At 42.5% G+C, this 20,084-nt stretch overlaps 1 protein-coding gene across 1 annotated transcript in view; it reads left to right on the top strand.

Annotated features, from left to right (window-relative positions):
• The window catches only part of INPP5B (inositol polyphosphate-5-phosphatase B), a 170,192-nt gene that overhangs the window by 460 nt on the left and 149,648 nt on the right, over positions 1-20,084 (top strand). The window contains exons 2-4 of the mRNA XM_073615509.1: positions 4,148-4,213; positions 5,580-5,658; positions 8,984-9,081. Of these exons, the coding sequence (XP_073471610.1) occupies positions 4,148-4,213; positions 5,580-5,658; positions 8,984-9,081 (243 nt within the window). The remainder of the gene's footprint in view (positions 1-4,147; positions 4,214-5,579; positions 5,659-8,983; positions 9,082-20,084) is intronic.

The following is a 20,084-nucleotide window of genomic DNA, read 5'->3' as shown; positions in this document are numbered from 1 at the left end:
ACAGACACGTTGATTTGGGATTTTGGGGTAGCTATAGTATTTTGTGGGGTTTTATTGGAGTAGTGAAGGGTCAGAACCTTTTTGTTCTGCTGACCACTGTGACCATGACAGAAGATGATAGGAAATCAAAATGTTATGCTTTATACCAGAAAAGGAGGTGAGATCTTTCAAAGGGGACATCTATTTTGGTGGCAACTAAGAAAGGATCTCCTGTCAATGCTAGGATTTCTGTTTACTTGCTGTTTTGTCATGGGGACACAGGAGGCGATGGGAAATCTCCCCAATGTAACAAAGATCGTAGCATAAAAGTTAGATGTTCCAACCATTTCCAAATCTATCCAAAACCTAAAAACAAGAATTATCAGAAAAGGATTGGATCCCATGCCTGTTCTCTGCTGCTAAGCAACAACAAAACAAGGGCGCATTACCACAATAAATATTATTTGAAATTGAAGTAACAATTATTATATTCACAAGCGCAAATAAAATGAACGCATGTCATAGCAAGTAGGACCTTCAGGTCCGCTGTAGTCTACCATTACTGTGGGAAGACCAGGAGGCATCCATGATGGCTGAAACATTTCAAGGGTGAACTCTCTTCATGAGATCACTATTTTTGGTTTCATCAGAGTCCACTTGGTCCCACTTGCTACATTTTATTTGCGCTTGTGAGTATAATAATTGTTACTTCATTTTCACATAAATATTATTGTGGTAATGCGCTAGGTCAGTGCGCCCTTCTCTTGTTGCTTTACAGTCTCTCATGCCCTGTACACACGACCAGTTTTGCCGTCGGAATGAACTCTGAAGGTTTTTCCAACGGAGTTCCGACGGAATTCCGCTCAAGCTGTCTTGCATACACGCGGTCACACCAAATTCCGACTGTCCAGAGCGCGGTGACTTACAACACGTACGACGGGACTAGAAAACGGAAGTTCAATAGCCAGTAGCCAATAGCTTCCATTCTCGTATTTGCTTCAGAGTATGCGTCGTTTTTGGTGCGTCGGAACAGCATACAGACGAGCGATTTTCCCGATAGGAATTGGTTCCATCGGAAAAATATAGAACATGTTCTCTATCTAAGTCCGTCAGAATTTTCAATGGAAAGAGCCTGATGAGGCATACACATGGTCGGAATATACAATGAAAAGCTCCCATCGAACTCTTTCTGTCAGAAAATCCGCTCGTGTGTACGCGGCATAAGGGTACCCATTGTCCTGAGGGGGTAGCAAGGCCATTGGTGCTGAGGAAGAATCCCTACACTCCAGACCCCATAGTTCACCATTTTGAGGAGAGAGGCTTTTGGATATGTTCTCTACTGCTACTTGGGCCTTCCATGGAGAGATTTACCTCACTTCCTGTCAAGCTAACAACATTTTACCAGACAGGGTACTCTACAGGAACTCTACAACATCAACACAAACATATAAATATAATATATAATTTAAATAAGAACACTTTTTAGTAGAATAGAAGAAAGTTAGAATCCCTGTCAGATTTGTTTAGCTGTCTTGTTGCAGATCGTAAATTAGACAGGGATTAAAATCCTTCACCAATATATCCAAAACTACAAAAAGTTTTTGCTCGACATACTCATTAGAAAAGACTTTTGCCTATAGGTTTTTGGCCATATCAAACACATCAGACACTTGTTATCGCAACGGTTCATTTTCCAACATGCTATTGTTGGAAGATGGAACTGAATATCTGTGTTTGCAAAAGGCTTAAAATGAAAGCATCGTTTCTCAACCTTTTCAGCACAGAGTGAGCAAGCATGAGTGCCCCCACAGCAAGCAGCTTGTTATAGGGGGCACTTGGCAAGGGGAAGGGACCAGGAGCGCCAGCAGGGGACCTGAGAAGAGGAGGATCGGGGCTGCTCTGTGCAAAACCTTTACATAGAGCAGGTAAGTATGATATGTTTGTTTTTTTTTTTAAATAAAAATGTCTCCTTTACAATCACTTTAAGCCTAGTACACACTATCATTTTTTGCTGAGCCAGTGTGTTCTAACAGGGGGACTACACTCCGCCCCCCCCGCTAGAACACATTGGTCAGTCATCGGCTGAAAGTGATGATCAGCAGACCTTTTTTGGTTGTTCACCTGGGCCAAATGCAGGCCAGTTTCTGTTGAACCAGCCAATGCCGCCCGTGTGTCTGGGGCTTTACACTTGTGGTCATTGGGAAGAATATCCTTCTTACAGATAGCTAAAATGATCAATGGTGTCAGTGGGGATTATCTAACAGGCAGAAATTGCTCATTGCTCAATGAACTCCTAGCAACCTCCTGAGCAACACAAGTTGAGAAACCCTGAATTAACAGTTGTTTAAAGTGCTTTTGAGGACCAATGAATGTGTAAAGGTGTCATTTGATTTTAAAGAATGAGAATATTGGTAATAAACGTGGCAATGTTTGGATTGAAATTTCCTACACAAGCTAGTTTACCTTCTTGAAATTCCACAGATTTTATTTCCAATTTGTTGGCTGCCTTAGCACACATAAGTGATTCTGTTATGTGATGACATAGAAACAGGCGATTGCTTCCCTTAGGGATCCTGATGTTGACATGTCAGGTTTTTTTTGTTTTTGAGTAAGGAGTCAAAACCCCTTTTAGTATTTTTTTGCTGTCTGTGTTTTTACCTGTTGCAAAAGTTAAAAGATAAATTAATAAAATAATTGCACCCGTATTGATTATTAAGATGAATGCATTTTTTTTTTGCATTTGAGCCTGCAAAAGATTGCAACCACAGTCAATGGATCATGGGTGCAATGCTCTGACTACTGCAAACTACTCCTCCAGCTGGAGGAAGCATCAATACCAGTACAAGGCATGCAGTGATGTCATCACACATTGAGAACTACAAGTCCCCCTGCCAATGTGGTTAAAACTCTTACATCTTAGCGCAGCAGCGCTTACAACTACTTAATTCATAAAAAAACACATGCAGGTCAGTTTTTGTGCCTCCGTCATCCGCAGCTCTCCTCTCTGCTCTCCCCCTTCCTCTCCCCCCTCCCCCCTCCCCTCCCTGCCTGTCAGCTATTGACAGATTACTATACAATCCTCTCTGTTTCCTAATGCTGTGTTCCCCTGTGTGTGTGTTTTATAAAAAAAAAATGCTGTCTATACCTTATGTCAGAGAGCCGCTTTACGCTCGCGTGACTGGCCGCCTCTCTCCTCCTGTCTTCTCCTGACTGATGTGAGCAGGGGATTCTTGGCCCCCCCCCCCACTGCTGCTGTCAGATCGAGAGAGGAGAGAGGCAGCCGGTCATGTGAGCACAGAGTGGCGCTCTGAAATAAGGTATAGAAGGCATTTTTTTTATATATATATATATATATATATATAACACACACACAGGGGTACACAGCATTAGGAAACAAAGAGGATTATATGAAAAGGATATAGTGGCTTAACAAGCACTTTAATGGTTTGCTTCACCCCTCTAACTGCCACATTTGCTTGATAGCTTGGTCCATTAAAGAATGTTGAAAAATAACAAACAGGCGAAAATATAGAAAAAAACAAAAACAAAAATAGAACGGATGCAGCCACCTCATCCAAAAATTGGTAAGCTGCAATATAATGCATTTTCGTTTTTGGGTTTACAACTAAAACAGAACTAACGTTTTTTCAATGCAAACACTAAAATTTCAAGTTACAATAGTGCATTCATGCATACTTCCAAAGCTATTTGTCTTGTCACTTGTCCAGAAGACCTCCCAGCTTTAGTGTAGGACCTGGGTTTCTCTATGACCTATTTTCTTCAGCTCTGCAATCTATACAGCCCAGAGGTCATAGGATTTCCACACCTCCCTCTTAATTATTATTATTCTTAATATACAAATATGCGCCTATATTTGTATTTGGGGGCACAGACCATCACTACCAGCACAATAGAGCTTCTAGTCCTGTCCTGTGTTCTCCCATCTCCATTTTTAAACCTGAATTCCCCGCTAACTAAGCTCTGGCACAATCTGCGCACGTGTCGCTGCATTTCCAGTTGAAATCTCACTAGTGTGAACCAGGCCTTGTACCTTCCAGATCACTTCTCTAGTTTTTACAGAAAAGCTAAGCGAATGAATAAATGTGTGAATGTAGATAAGGGCTTGCAGAGTTCTAACCACATTTTGTATTAATATTCTATTTTCCAGATACAGTCATGGACCAGTCTATAGCAATTCAGGACTCTTTGGACACAGGAGAAAATTGCTCTGTAGTATCCTTTACATGCTGACTCTTAAGCTCAAGTGCCAATTCAGTCTAAGGAATAGTTGAACAATTAGGAACATTAGGAATTTGTAAATATTAGATCATGTGTTCAAGAGGCCTTTAACAGATGTTAGAATAAAAGTCATTTCACACTAAAAGCGCGGGGGCGTCGGTGGTAAAGCACCGCTAGTTTTAGCGGCACTTAACCGTTGTTTTAGAGATGCTTTTCAGTTAAAAGCGCCCCTCTTGCGGCCGAATAAAGGGTTAAAAGCGCCCACAAAGCACCGCTGCCGAGGCGCTTTGCAGGTGCTTCGGCAGGACTGCCCATTGATTTCAATGGGCAGGGGCACTTTAGGAGCGGTGTATACCGCTCCTAAAGCCTATCAGTGCCTATCAGTGCCCATCAATGAAGGAGAAAACGTACTTATTTACAACATTTTATAACAGAAAAAAAGAAAAACTTTTTTTTTTTCAAAATTTTCAGTCTTTTTTTATTTGTTTAGCAAAAAATAATAACCCCAGTGGTGATCAAATGCCACCAAAAGAAAGCTCTATTTGTGGGAACAAAATTTTAAAAATGCTGTATGGGTATAGTGTAGCATGACCGCATAATTGTCATTTAAAATGCGACAGCGCTGAAAGCTGAAAATTGGCCTGGACAGGAAGAGGGGAAAGTGCCCTGTAATGAAGTGGTTAAGGTCCCTTACCTCACATTCATACATACTGTACACACACTAGGGCCAGTTTAGAAAGGAGTCAATTAACCTACCAGCATGCTTTTGAAGTGTGGAAGGAACCAAAATACCTGGAAGAAACCTACACAAGCCCAGGGAGAACATGCAAACTCTATGCAGGCAATGTCCTGGGTGGGATTCAAACCAGTGACCCTAGTGCTGTAAGCAGAAGTGCTAAGTCAAAACATATAAAAAGCAGATTTGTATTTACAATAAATACATCAGTTAATGTTAAAAATCAATAAACTGCTAATGGCCAAGCTAAAAATGAAGAACATGAGTGAATGCCTGTGGATCCCTGTACGAAATACCAGTATTTTTGCTGCAGCTGCTGACCAGTGATAAAAGAAAGGACCACTGATTCGTCTACAAACAATTTACATCACAAAGCATAGACTTCATAGCAACATTTAGGTTTTACTTCTAACCCGCCAAACCCCATTCCAAGCCATATTTTATTATATAAAAATGCCTATTTTGCTGGATTCCCCACCAAACAGTTCCACCAAGACAGCGAAAGTATCGGTATTTCAGTGTGGGTAAATGGCTAATAAGGCAGATATAAGTAACCATCAAAATGTTCAACAAAAATGTGCAACATACATAATCTGAATAGTATTCCTTCATCTAAAATCCCATGCTGTACAAGGAATCCTAAATACCCCAGATAGCAATGAAAGTAGACTGGTGGGACTGGTGGAGTGCAAGGAGTCAGCAGCGTAAGTATGAAAATCATTTTTAAAAGCTGTTTTTCTCTGGGTGGAGCTTTATTGGGATTTTAGCAAGCTAGCCCAGTCAGTCCATTCTTTTGCTGTAATTAGTCTTTAATGTCTTAAAGGTACAGAGATTTTGTTGCATATTATACCCAGAAGGAAACAAATAGTGAAGTAATAGATTGTCTAAATGCAATATCACCCTTATCATGAATATTTCTACAACTTAGCTGCTTGACAGGAAAGGTAATTTTTGGAGGTTTAGGTGGGATAATATAAGTTCTAAAGAGGAATGTACTATTTTGGGAGTGAGTGGTTTTTACTCCAGGGATGTATAGTATTTTGTTGTTTTCAATAATAAAAAGAAGTAAAAAACATATAGAGCAGTGATGGCGAACCGTGGCACCCCAGATGTTTTGGAACTTTATTTCCCATGATGCTCTATACTGCAGACTGCATGAGCATAATGGCAAATGTAGTTCCAAAACATCTGGGTTGCCAAGGTTCGCCATCACTGATATAGGGTTTTATGAATCAACATGTTCTTACTAAGAACTGGAATTTCTTGTCCTGAGCCACCAATTGCTGCTCTAAATCGAATCTAATTGGTGGCAGCAGTATTGGTGATTGGTGGAAAGAAAATTCCAGTTTTTTGTAACTGCACATTAACACATAAACCCCCCCCCCAAAAAAAAATCACTGGATTATTGCATTTAAAGTATATTTCCACTTTGGCATCCAGATTGAGATAACATCTGCTTTATATTTGTTAAATGTTCTCATTCTAAGAGCATAACTTAAACAAATATTTAAAAATTTGTTTGCACGATTTTAGATGCTATTTTATGTTAACTCCAGTTGTGAAAAATCCTACTTAGTTCTCTGTTTATGAGCACGCTGGGGGCTGTGTTTGCCATAATTAACCCTACCTATACTGCGCAGGCAGATTTCTTTATCAGTTGTAAAGTATTTCAATCATGTCTATTCTAACAATAGGGTTACAGATCTAGAAGATGGCCTGCTGCATATATGTTAACCCCTTCATGCCTATGGGTGAAATAAATGTTAATGCCTAAGTGCAATTTTACCATGTGTTAGTAAAACTGTACATATTATTACAACTACTTTGTGCATCCAGGTGGATTATACCTTGTTTTTTCGGGACAAATTGGGCTTTCTTTTGGTGTTAAATGGTAAGGAATTGTCAGAAACCATGAAATCAGGCTGAGACAGAAGTACAGTTAAATCACACTTGTTTAATAATAAAAGTAATGGATAGTCAGCCAAGCCAGAAGTCAGGGATCAGTGTAGTAGAACAGAAAGCAGGATCTATAGCTAGAAGGGATGTCAGCAAAGCAAGTCTTGAAGAGGATTGCAGGAGATTTTCTGTGATGTGACCAAGGCGAAGGCAGAGCTCCTCTGGACTGGACATTTTAAGTAGGTAGGACTGACGAGCAGGATATCATCAACAGCTGAGTAACTGTGGAGAGATAGGAGCTGGCAATTAGCCGACACACCTGAGTGGCCAGTTCAGAGAAGGAAGGGCTGTGCCCAGACCTGACACGAATAGCTCCTGACTTTTTTCTATTATCAAAAAAAAACTGAGCCAAAATAGTAAAAAAAAAAATCATATTTTTAAAATTTGGCTGTATATTTCTTGTTACTACCATACTATATTTCTTGATACTACCAAAATATATTCTCCTGCTCCAGACAATCACATCGATACCACATATGTGTATGTTAGTTGTTATAGCACTCCTTTGTCAAGCATGTCAGTTAGTAAGTTAGTAATGTGAGAGGAGACTGAAGGAGTGAGGTGAGGAGTAAACAGATAGATTTGGGTGTCATCAGCGTATAAGTGGTATTGGAAGCCGTGGGCGGTTATTAAGTGACCAAGGGAGGAGGTGTAGATAGAGAAGAGAAGGGGTCCAAGAACAGAGCCTTGGGGGACCCCCACAGAAAGGGGCAATGGAGAGGAGGAGAGAGAGTTGTAGGTGACACTGAAGGAGCGCTGTGATAAATAGGCAGAGAACCAGGATAATGCAGAATCTCGGAGGCCAAGGGAACGTAGTTTATTGAGAAGGAGCGGGTGGTCAACAATATCAAAGGCCGCAGAGAGGTCAAGTAGTAGGAGTATGGAGTACTGGCTGTTGGTTTTAGCAGTTAGTAAATCGTTAGTGAGTTTTAGTAAGGCAGTTTCCGTGGAGTGCTGCGAGCGAAAGCCAGACTGTAAGGGGTCAAGAAGCTTATTTTCATTGAGGTAGGAGCTAAGACGGTTGTAGACTAAGCATTCTAGAAGTTTAGAGGTGAATGGGAGCAATGAGATGGGTCTTAAATTGTTCAGGTTGGTAGGGTCCAGTGAGGGCTTTTTAAGAATGGGAGTGATCTGCGCATGTTTTAGAGGGGAGGGGAAGATGCCACTAGAGAGGGAGAGATTGAAGATGTGGGTGAGGGAGCATAGGATAGAAGAAGAGGGTGACCGTAGTAGTTGTGAGCGAACAGGATCCAAGGGACAATTGGTTTGGTGGGCATCCGAGAAAAGTTTTGTAACCTCTTCAGTAGTAGCCAATTCAAAAGAGGAGAGTGTTGAATGTGCTGCTAGGCAAGGTATGTTGGGTGGGGAAGACGTACGGACAGTGGAGATGTCCTCGCGAATTGCATCGATCTTGTCTTTGAAGTGATTGGCAATCTCTTGGGCAGTAAGTGAGTTAGTGGGTAGAGGGGGTGTGGGACGAAGCAGAGAGTTAAAGGTTGAGAAGAGCTGACGGGGACTGGATGACAAGGAATTAATAAGAGAGACAAAGTAGGCTTATTCGGCAGCATGGAGGCAGGAATTGTATTTTAGAAGGGCAGATTTATATAGGGTGAAGTCTTACAGGCATTTGGTTTTACGCCACAGTCGTTCAAGAGCACGGCAATGTCTCTTGAGATTTCTAGTGTTGTCAGTTTGCCAGGGTTGTAACGGTCGGGGCCTGATTCTGCGTGTGGTTAGAGGAGCAAGTGCATCTAGTGATGATGAGAGTGAAGTGTTGTAGACAGAGGTGGCCAAGTCAGGACAGGACAGGGGAGAGATTATTTCATATAGGTGGTCAGTAGCAGAATAGAGAAGAGAAGGGTTAAAGTGGCGAAGGTTTCTACAAGTAATTGTTTGCTGCTTGGAGGGATGGGTGGTTGGAGGCAAGGATACAGTGAAAGTAATGAGGTTGTGATCAGAGAGAGTAGAAGTAGGTCTAGCCCATCCACTATACATGATGAGTCATTTGCACTGAATATTAGCCGTTTTAATAGATTACTACCTTGTTTGACTATTTTTTCTGATCTTCTGCAGGATCTTCTTATATAAGCACAGAAGAATGGCTATAAGCGCAGAGGATGTGTCCCTGGATATAGTTATCCCATTAGTAGAAGGAACCATAATTGAAGAAGGTAAATATCAATTTATTACAGATAGGATGCAGCTGGATCAGGCTGATAAAATATGCCTGTTATGTGTTACATGAGATGCCTTCACATACAAGAAGCTTCAGTTGTGTAGTTTAGTCAAAATTACCCATATAATGTAATTTGCAGCTGTCTTATCAGTAGTCCCCCTGTAGAATTTAAACTTGAGGACTTTTAGATCTTTGAAAACAATTAGTTGTCTTATCCATCCTTTGGGGTGTTAATGTTCAATTAAGTCTATGTGGCGCTACCCTAATAGGAACTGCTGGTTAGGATGGGTCCTTTGCTGCAACCTCTAAGAACTTCATTCCCTCTGACACACTAGGTTGAGTGTACAAAGCATGCAATATCAAGGAAAACCACTTAAAGCAATACTTAGTACCCAGTAGTAGTACTACATGAATAAAAACAGGCACTGAACTAGTCAACAAAGGCAAACTTAATATATTGTCACCTGATATGGTTGGTAACAAAGTAACTAAAGAAACTGATTAATAACACTAATAACACAATTTAGCATACAGGGTGATTAGTAATAAGGACTAGGCATAAGATGATATGGGGCATCCAGATCAGCATAAACAGTAGCAAAGTCACCTAAGGTGCAGCAGTGGGCAGTAATAAAGCTTGATCTACCGAATATAAGAACTCTTGATCTACCGAACATAGGAACTATACCGCCAAAGTGCATTAATGGTGACTATGCTTGTCCTAGACCTACTGGATGTGCACTGTCCATAGAAATAAAAGAAAAGTGGAGAAGGGAACAAGTCTGTACTGCACTGCCTCGGATGTCTTTGCTGGTCTGGCCTCTGAGAAGTCTGGTCAGTATGCAGCAGATGTGCTCTCAGCACTTCCCTCAGCACCAAGACAGAAAGCCTAGCTTAACAGTCTCAGAAAAGCAGCTTCAATGCTCATCCTTGCCCCAGTGTATTTTGGGAATTATGGTCCAAAGGGTCTATAAACTCCACATTATGGCTTACTTCCTGGACTTCAAATTCCATGAACCTCTGAGTTCTGCATTGGAATCCATAGGCTTTTTTGTCTATAGATCTCCTCTTCTGACTGGAGGGGAGAGTGCAATAAAACATTCAGCAGAACAGCAGAAAATTAAAGTAAACTGGTTGTTAAAAGGTAAATGTCTTTTTCTCCATGTTTCTGTAGTCCACCTGGCTACATCTAGATAAAGTTTTGCATTTTTAGTCCTTATACGCTTTTTAGAGAGTGTGGCTATAAGTACAGAGAAAAGGAGGTTAACAAAAGATAAATACATCTTTACCCTGTACAGAATGCATAACTCCCAACCGTCCCGGATTCGCCAGGACCATCCCAGGATTCTATGTAAGTCCGGGTGTCCCAGCGAATCAAGGCTGAGTTTCAGAGCAGACTCAGCACTTATCTGATGCCCCCACCTTCTAGCACAAGTCCTCTTCCTTCCCAAAACACCCCCCAGTATGTATCTGACTCCCCCCATCTCCCAGCACAAGTCCGCTCCCCCCCCAAAGTGCCTCTAGTACATATCAGATCACCAAACAGAAGTTCATTCCTCTCCCAAAGTGCCCCCCCAGGCACATATCCACTAACTTTTGCGCAAACCAATCAATAAACGCTTACTGCGATTTTTTTTTACCAAAAACATGTAGAAGAATATGTATCGGCCTAAACTGAGGAAAAAAAATGTTTTTTTATATATTTTTGGGGGATATTTATGTAGCACTAACTCACGATGGAGCTGCTGGTTTAAGCAGGTCTGTTACCTTCACTTTGCTTCCCTCTGTTTCACCGGCACCGGGTCTAGGGGTTCCGTTGAGTTTACTGCTGGACGACACACGCACCAACACTGGAGTGCGTTTTCAATGCTTTATTGAACGGTCAAACTTTAGGAAGTAGCAGGAAAGAGACGGAAAAGGAAACCTTCAGGAGAAACTCAAATATCTTCTTATAAGATCTTAGCGACAAATGTCCCGGTAGAATTCAGATAATTATGTGGAATGCATTCCCCTCATGGGACGCACTCTTTTCTCGTCTGGATAGGCCTCTCTCACCGGTCTAGCAGCCAGTATGCAGCACGAATCTAAAGTCTCTGCCACAGACTTACTTGGGGGGGGTAAATCTGCACGATCCTCTTCCACAGGATGTATCAGATCTTCTGCAATGAACAGTCAGTCACAGTGCCTGAACCTTTAAGCCGAACCGGCGACACTATGCTGTATAATTACTTCTTTTGGATATGTCCTACAACCGAGTCACCAGGCCCCTCTATAGACCAGCACGCTGCGTGATCTCTCCAAGACGGGTCCTCCCCTGGGATCTCCTCGGCTGTCCAGCTTCGTCACACAGGACCAACAGCTCAGGACCACTCCTCGGCCGCTGTGGTAGGCCCCAGACAAGCCTCTGGACCCACCCCTGCGCCGTAGCATCGTGGGCCTCCCGATCGGAGGACCACGAGGTAGCTCCTTAACACATACCTGTCAGCCAGGGGGGGCAGCAGGTGGCTGCAAAACGACCTTAGAACATGGCGTCTGTCCCATAAATACCCCCTTCCCAGAATGCAACTCGGAGGACCACCTCCACCGAGCTTGTCTCCAAGACAAAGGAGCATCTATACACTTCGACACGTTGCCCTTCCAACACTGACTAATGGTAACAGCGACACCCACCGGTCAGCACGGAAGCACACACAACGTCAGCCAAGCTGGAAAAGAGGCGAACTTTTAACCTTCCTAACAAACAATTTACTAAATTTACCTAATCTGCGGTACATTGTAAATCTACCAGCGCTACATACTCCCCCCACTACAATAGACGTTGTCCCCGACGTCTGTCCTGAACGCAGTAACACTAACTCTCAAGCCTGAGAGTAGCATTTGAGTTTCTTATAACTTTAGATAGGCAAAGAGAGAGAAAAAGACAGTTTAAAGACATTTATGAGACTTATATCTATAAAACATTATGTTCACAGCCGCGAACAAAACCACAATATAATAATTTTTTTTTTCAACCTCACTAACTAACTAGCTAAAAAGCCTCCCAGCTATACATATGATCCGATGATCCCTGAAAAAGAAACATATTTAAACACACATATATACACACTGCGCAACACCAGGAGCAAAGCCTCATTTAAAATGAGACTCTCTTCCTATGATTTGTATTAGAAAGAATATATACTTTTGGAGTCCATCCCTGAACAAGAACTTTTCTTATAAAAGAAATCCGGCTAGCAAACAGAAGTCCTTGGATTTAAACACAGAACAGGATCTGTAGATCTTGACCACACAGATCGCTTTGCCCTGTCGCTATTTAACTAGCTATCTTCAGAGTAATAGTGTCCACAATTACCAGTAAAACCGAGGATCTGGTAGAGTCACATATTTTCCTTCTTCATCTACAGTGGTAATAAAATATACAGCATTGTCCTTTCCCGGTCTGCAGATCACCACTTTATCAGCATAGATATACCGACCATAGTTCCAATGAACAATGCATCCGTTAAAACGTTCATCCATCCGGACAGAACATCCAGTCTTTTTAAAGGGCTTAGGCACAGACAAATAGTCCCAAATAGCTTAATTGTACCAAAGTTCCCGATTAGCTTCAATCTCCCACATGACATCCTGGGGCACATAGGGGAACTCTAATCCATACTCTGCGGCCACACGCTTGTTTAACATCCTTTGCAAGCGAGCAAGTTTTGGCAAAGATCTGTCTTTTCCCATACCAGGCGGTACAGAGGAGTCTAATGACTTTTTCACCATAGACCCAGCCGGTGTCTGTAGCGAATCAATAACTTTTGACAAAGTCCCCGCAACAGCACTGTGCGTCTCCACACAGGGCGACGTGTCCCCCCAACTCATGGCAGTCCATTCAGGAAGAGTCATTGTGGAGGCAACATCTTCGCCTTGTGACCACAATAGCTCTTGCGACATGGTTTCGAACAAGTGGTCATCCCAGGAAAGATCCGACATGGATTCTATCTCCGAGTCTCTCAATTCTTCTGCTGGCAAATACTTATTTACAGTCCCCAACAATGGCTTACCTGTTCCAGATGTAGACTCTGGTAGCTCCGGCTCACGTAACCTCTGGGGTAGGCCTCGACCACGGCCACGATAAGCCTTCACATAGCCCACCTTCTTCTGAGTAGGCACCACAGGAACAGGTGTAGTAGACTCAGGAATCAAAGTAATGTCTCCTGATGAGACGGCAACAGCAGTGTCTCATTCTGAAACATTGTCGGTAGCAACAGGCGAAGTGGTGGCCCATCGCTCTCTCTCTGTAGCGATAGCAGCTTCCACTGTAGAGATACCTGTCACCCAATCCATCCGGTAGGCACGGGGTAGCATAGTAGGTGGCTCCACTACAAACAAATACTCTCCACACTGCGGACATCGGCCGAATGGACGAAGATGCACGGCCTATCCTCCACATCAATGGCAGGTCATGCCCAGTCCCTCAACATCTCCCGAGGTATACAGGACAAACTTCCCCTGCAGTTTCATTCGAACTCCAGTATCCGTGAGCAGAGTTCCAGATTGCACAGTATTCATCATGGTGCTTGCAGGGAACACTCTGGGTCCCACAACCGATTGCAAGGCCGGAAAACACATGGCCATACTCTGATCTTTTCAACACGATCACGAGGCTTCTCTTCTCCTCTGGCGCCAAGCACACTACACGCGTCCCATGCAGTAGCAAGTAGGGTAACTCCTCCCACTTGTTCTTTCAGTCACGTAGCTCCCGGGCCTCTTCTGGCGCCCAGCGTCTACGCACCCAAAAGCAAAGTCCTGCAGTTTAACCTTTCCTCTTCCTGAAAAGATTTTTTTCAAAGTCCAGCTCTCTCTGTAAACTCCCGGTAAAACACTCCACTGGGCTGCAATAATTGTCGGTCAACAAATCCCGGACGACGCCCCCACATGTAGCACTAACTCACGGTGGAGCTGCTGGTTTAAGCGGGTCTGTTACCTTCACTTTGCTTCCCTCTGTTTCACTGGCATCGGGTCTAGGGGTTCCGTTGAGTTTACTGCTGGACGACACACGCACCAACACTGGAGTACGTTTTCAATGCTTTATTGAACAGTCAAACTTTAGCAAGTAGCAGGAAAGAGACGGAAAAGGAAACCTTCAGGAGAAACTCAAATATCTTCTTACAAGATCTTAGCGACAAATGTCCCGGTAGAATTCAGATAATTATGTGGAATGCATTCCCCTCATGGGACGCACTCTTTGCTCGTCTGGATAGGCCTCTCTCACCGGTCTAGCAGCCAGTACGCAGCACGAATCTAAAGTCTCTGCCACAGACTTACTTGGGGGGGGGTAAATCTGCACGATCCTCTTCCACAGGATGTATCAGATCTTCTGCAGTGAACAGTCAGTCACAGTGCCCGAACCTTTAAGCCGAACCGGCGACACTATTCTGTATAATTACTTCTTTTGGATACGTCCTACAACCGAGTCACCAGTACCCTCTATAGACCAGCACGCTGCGTTATCTCTCCAAGACGGGCCCTCCCCTGGGATCTCCTCGGCTGTCCAGCTTCGTCACACAGGACCGACAGCTCAGGACCATACCTCGGCCGCGGTGGTAGGCCCCAGACAGCCTCTGGACCCACCCCTGCGCCGTAGCATCGTGGCCCTCCCGATCGGAGGACCACGAGGTATCTCCTTAACGCATACCTGTCGGCCAGGAGGGCCAGCAGGTGGCTGCAAAATGACCTTAGAACATGGCGTCTGTCCCATAAATACCCCCTTCCCAGAATGCAACTCGGAGGACCACCTCCACCAAGCTTGTCTCTGAGACAGAGGAGCATCTATACACTTCGACACTTTGCCCTTCCAACACTGACTAATGGTAACAGTGACACCCACCGGTCAGCACGGAAGCACACACAACGTCAGCCAAGCTGGAACAGAGGCGAACTTTTAACCTTCCTAACACACAATTTACTAAATTTACCTAATCTGCGGTAGATTGTAAATCTACCAGCGCTACATTTATTATAGCAAAAAGTAAAAAATAATGTGTTTTTTTCAAAATTGTTGCTATTTTTTTGTTTATAGCGCAAAAAATAAAAACCGCAGAGGTGATCAAATACCACCAAAAGAAAGCTCTATTTGTGGGAAAAAAAGGACGTCAATTTTGTTTGGGAGCCACGTCGCACGACCGCGCAATTGTCAGTTAAAGCGACGCAGTGCCGAATCGCAAAAAGTGTTCTGATCTTTGGCCAGTGAAATGGTTCGGGGCTTAAATAGTTAAGGGGGACATTCTTTCTATTGATCACCAATATAAGGAATCACCAGTATAAGGAGCATTGTTCCTATTGAACCATGATGATTTGGTTTTAGGAAGGGTTCCTCGAGACATAAAAATTATTTTTGGGGTTCCTCTAGGGTTGAGAAAGGTTGAGAAAGCCTGGTATACAGTATAAAGTCCAACATGTAGTCACAAACCTCTTGCATGGTACTACTTGAATATATGAGAATTCCTTAATTTATTGCTCTTGTTCAGTTGTTTTTTGGTGAAAGATGAGAGTGCCAGTTTTGATTCACCACTTTACAGCAAACAAAGCTTTACTTCAACAAAGCTGGCACTTACATAAACAGTAGTAATGCTTTCCCTGGCTTTCCCTGGATTTATGCTTTCCCAGAACCCACAAACTCAAAGGATTGTACAAAGCCTGCAGTGAGATGTTACAAACAGTTCTAAGAAAAATACAAATATGGTCAGATAGGTAGCATTAGCACTTCACTGATTTTACTTGTTCCCTCAAGGCAATCCTTAATCATTGTAACACATCTACCAATGCATGCTGCATTTACCTGGTTTTAATAGGACTAATGACATGAACTAGCATATTTCCAATATAAATGCAGCTGATTGCTGTTGCCACTAGATGGCAGATTTTAGTTAAAGAGACACCGTTAGTAAAGCGGTATGAAAATCAAAACCAAAAATTTAATATATTGCAGCTTACCTATCATTAGATGTGGTAGCTGTATTAGTTTTCTTCTTTTTTTTTTTTTTTGGCTTTTCCTGCTTTGTTTTTACCTGGTCATCTGGCCAGTAACACACCTTCTGTTCAAGAGTACCTACACTCTGGATGAAGGAGCAACAGAGACACCTCTGGACAGCTGCATTGCCAATCTTGGGGGAGAGTAGTGTTAATTGCACTGGCAGATTTAGATACACTAAACAAATTGAAATCAAACTCCAGCTAATACTAAGTAGTTACAGCAACAGTTTTGTTTCTTTTGAGATAAAGTTTTTACATAAATAAAAGCTGATCATTGTAAGCAACCCTGCCAGTGTGTTACTGAACCCAGGACCTTGCATTCACTATATCTGGTCTCCCTCAGTATACAGAACATGGAAATGCAATTATTTATACTAAATATAAACAGCTAAATACCTTTTCTCATCACCAGTATATACAAGTCTTGTGACTTCTATGAGTGTCTGTTTAAAGCTTGTAGGAGGAGTTTTCATTCTACTCTTGATTGTCCTATAAGAATGCAGGACCCCTGACCCTCTATCTGCACAGTGCTAATTGGCACTGTGCTGATTGAATGCACCCTCCCAAGAAAAAAAAATATGACACACCAAACTGAGCATGTGCAGCCTGTCTCTGGGCTCTGTATTATCAGGAAATATATTGGGGACAGTGGAAGGAGGAGAGGATCAGAGAGACAGGATCAAACAGCCTTTTTACACAATGCAGAGGATTAAACCCTTAGGTTCCACAGTGAGTATAACAAGCATGCTTTACTGCATATACACACTGATTTTACTGCTGTGGGTTTAGTTATGCCCCGTACACACGATCGGACTTTCCGCCAACAAAACCATGGATTGTTTTCTGAAGGTTGTTGGCTCAAACTTGTATTGCATACACACAGTCACACAAATGTAGGCAAACAATTATGAACGTGGGAACGCGGTGACGTACAAGACCTACGACGAGCCGAGAAAAATGAAGTTCAATAGCCAGTGCTGCTCCTTCATGCGTGAACTTTTGTGCGACACAAAAGTGTACACACGTTCGGGCTTTCTGACAACAAAGTGAAGTTGACGGAAAATTTGAGAACCTGCTCTCAAACAGTTTTGGGGGTGGAAATTCCAACAGCAAATGTTCGATGGAGCATACACACGGTCGGACTTTCCGACGACAAGCTCACATCCAGCATTTCCTGTCGAAAAGTCCGACCGCGTGCACGCGGCAAAACACTTTAAATGGTTTGTCTCAACCCCCTAACTGCTACATCGACAGAACAGCTATTTCTGCTAGAAAACAACAGACTTAGTGGCCAGATCAACAGGTGAAAATGAAGGAAAGTAAGCCCAAAAAAAAGAAAACGAATGTAGCCACCGCATCTATGAATTTAAAAGCTGCAAATGTTTGCATTCGGGTTTAATACCGCTTTAAATTTAAATGGTTTGTGCTAATACTCCTTTTTAAAATTAATGTATAATGCTTGCCATTCATGTCTCTAGTGAATCTAACCTTCCCTCTCTTGCCATGTTATGGGCACCACTAACATCCTCAGCATTTAAAGCGGTACTCGTCCCCACTTCCCCGAGACTGCGATGCGGCGCCGTCACTTGGAAGTTGGTCCCCCCTCCTACTTCCTCTGCCAGGCCAATTAGAATGCGCAGCGCACTTCGCGCATGCGCAGTAAGGAACTAGTTGTGAAGCCAAAAGGCTTCACTGCCGGTTTACCTTACCACGAATGGCGGCTGCAGCACCCGAGAGCCGATCTGGAAATCAGCTGGGGTGCTGACATCGTGGAATCCCAGGACAGATAAGTGTCCTTATATTAAAAGTCAGCAGCTACATTATTTGTAGCTGCTGACTTAATTTTTTTCCCCAGGCTGGAACTCCACTTTAAATACAACTAAAGGCTCCTATAGTCTAAAACAAGTAACAGATTCAGTTACAATGTGATGCAAAAGCCTCATAAAGTAAAACAAAAAACTTTCTTTACCTTCCCTTTAGCAAAATCCTATTGCTTCTCCCACGCCTCCTCTGCCAGACACTGCAGCTCACAATGGGAGGCTTTCAGCAACAGAGGCAGTGCTGTCAATCTAGAAAGTAGTGGGATGGACTAGGTGTGGCCAAGTGTTCAATGACAAGCTACACACTTGTAACTCAGTGGTGATAATGCTGATAGCCATACTCCCTAGTCCCTACCAACATTTTTTTCATCCCAATGTAGTGAACACAGGCACAGAATACATGACAGAGGTCACTCTGCACTGAATTCAGGAGCAGTGCAACATCGTTGCCACACCATCATAGGAAGCTATATTAAATGGACTTCACTGGATGGCTTAACAGGTATTTGTGGGACTTTCCAGGTGAATAAGGAGAAAAGTGCACTTATAATTAATTGCTGCAAAACATATTACTTTTTATGGGTGGCCATAATTTTACTTTACCTCAGCAATAGAGGAAAGGTTGGATTTACCGGAGAAGCTAATGTGAAAGCATAACTCCACTTTTGTTGAGAAAAAAAACATTCTCCTCTGGGTGATCAATGTGCTGTACATTGCAGGGATTTTAACAAACGTTGATGCAGATTCCTACCTTTTGTTGTTCTGAAGAAATCACTGTTTGTTCCCCTGTGCCCATGTGCGGAGTGAGTCTAATGGGAGTGGTTTCATAATTATCAATCAGCTGCTGCAACTGTAGGGCTCTAATGAAGAAAATTGCAGGGTCAGCATCCCTATTGGAAGTACATCACCAAAAATGACATTTTTGTTGCAGAGGATGCCAAAAATCTGACTTGTATCTTAGTGTAGACATCTGGGAAAATCAGTGAGCCAATCACACAAGCAGGAAATGATGTTTCTGGGGACGTTCTGTTCACATTCTGTGTACAGAACACCTCTAGGTTGCCATATTGCATTGCATTTACAGAAAATTACAGCGCTGCAGATTGAAAAGGAAAGGTCATTTAAAATAATTTTAAATTACAATATGACTTGTGTCACAATTGTATATTCTATATTTTTTTTTTGTTATTTTTTTCCCATGAAAGTGGAGTTACCGTTTAAGTATTACACATGCCTGTTCAAAAGCAGTATTAACATAAATAATTTAAACTGTACGACATTGTCATTTTAAAGCAAATCTTTCACCATGCTGAAAAAGTTCAAAGCTGGCCAGCCTGTACAAAAATATTTTTGAAAACTAAGGTGTGTGGCAGTGGATTAGATATTGGTGCTGCTTTCCAACACCTTTGCTGTAGTTCACCCAAAGCTACTGTGTCCTATAGTGATGTAGTAGGTGGTGGGAAGAACGACAGTTAGTGGCAGGGGACATACTATACAACACACCCTGAAGTGTTGGATAGCAGCAGCACCGACATCATAGAAGGAGATGAAGATTTCACTCATTTTTCCACTCTTTTTCAGGTTGGCCTGCTTAACATTTTCAGCAAATAATACACATACTTGGGAAGATATTATTAAGGATAGGACTGTGTGAGTGCCATTGCTGACTTGTTTTTGTTCAGATACAGGCTTTAGAGTTGTCATCCTGCCCCTGGCTACCAGAAAAAAAAAATGTGCATACATGGAAGGAGTGTCAGACCCTGTCAGAAAAGATAAAAAAAAGTCCAATTTCATTTATTGGTATTAAAAGACAGCCAACGCATTTCGGGGGTCAAAGGAACTCACCCTTCATCATGACTACATATGTGTACACATACATGCATCCAAAAATACCCACATTTTTGGAAATAATAAAAATTAAATCATTACCTACTATCTGATATTGCTTTACCTCCATTTTTTCATGTATACGTATACAGTATGTGTATATGTGGCTATTTTTGGATGCACATATGTGTACACATACACTATATTTTCAAAAGTATTGGGACACCTGCCTTTACACACACATGAGCTTTAATGGCATCCCAGTCAATATTGAGTTGGTCCACCCTTTGCAGCTATAACAGCTTCAACTCTTCTGGGAAGTCTGTCCACA

Source organism: Aquarana catesbeiana, linkage group LG02 (assembly GCF_042186555.1).
Source record: "Aquarana catesbeiana isolate 2022-GZ linkage group LG02, ASM4218655v1, whole genome shotgun sequence".
NCBI classification, from domain to species: Eukaryota; Metazoa; Chordata; class Amphibia; order Anura; family Ranidae; genus Aquarana; species Aquarana catesbeiana.
The sequence above is the reverse complement of the archived record's forward strand: the minus strand, read 5'-3'. Positions and strand labels throughout refer to the sequence as shown.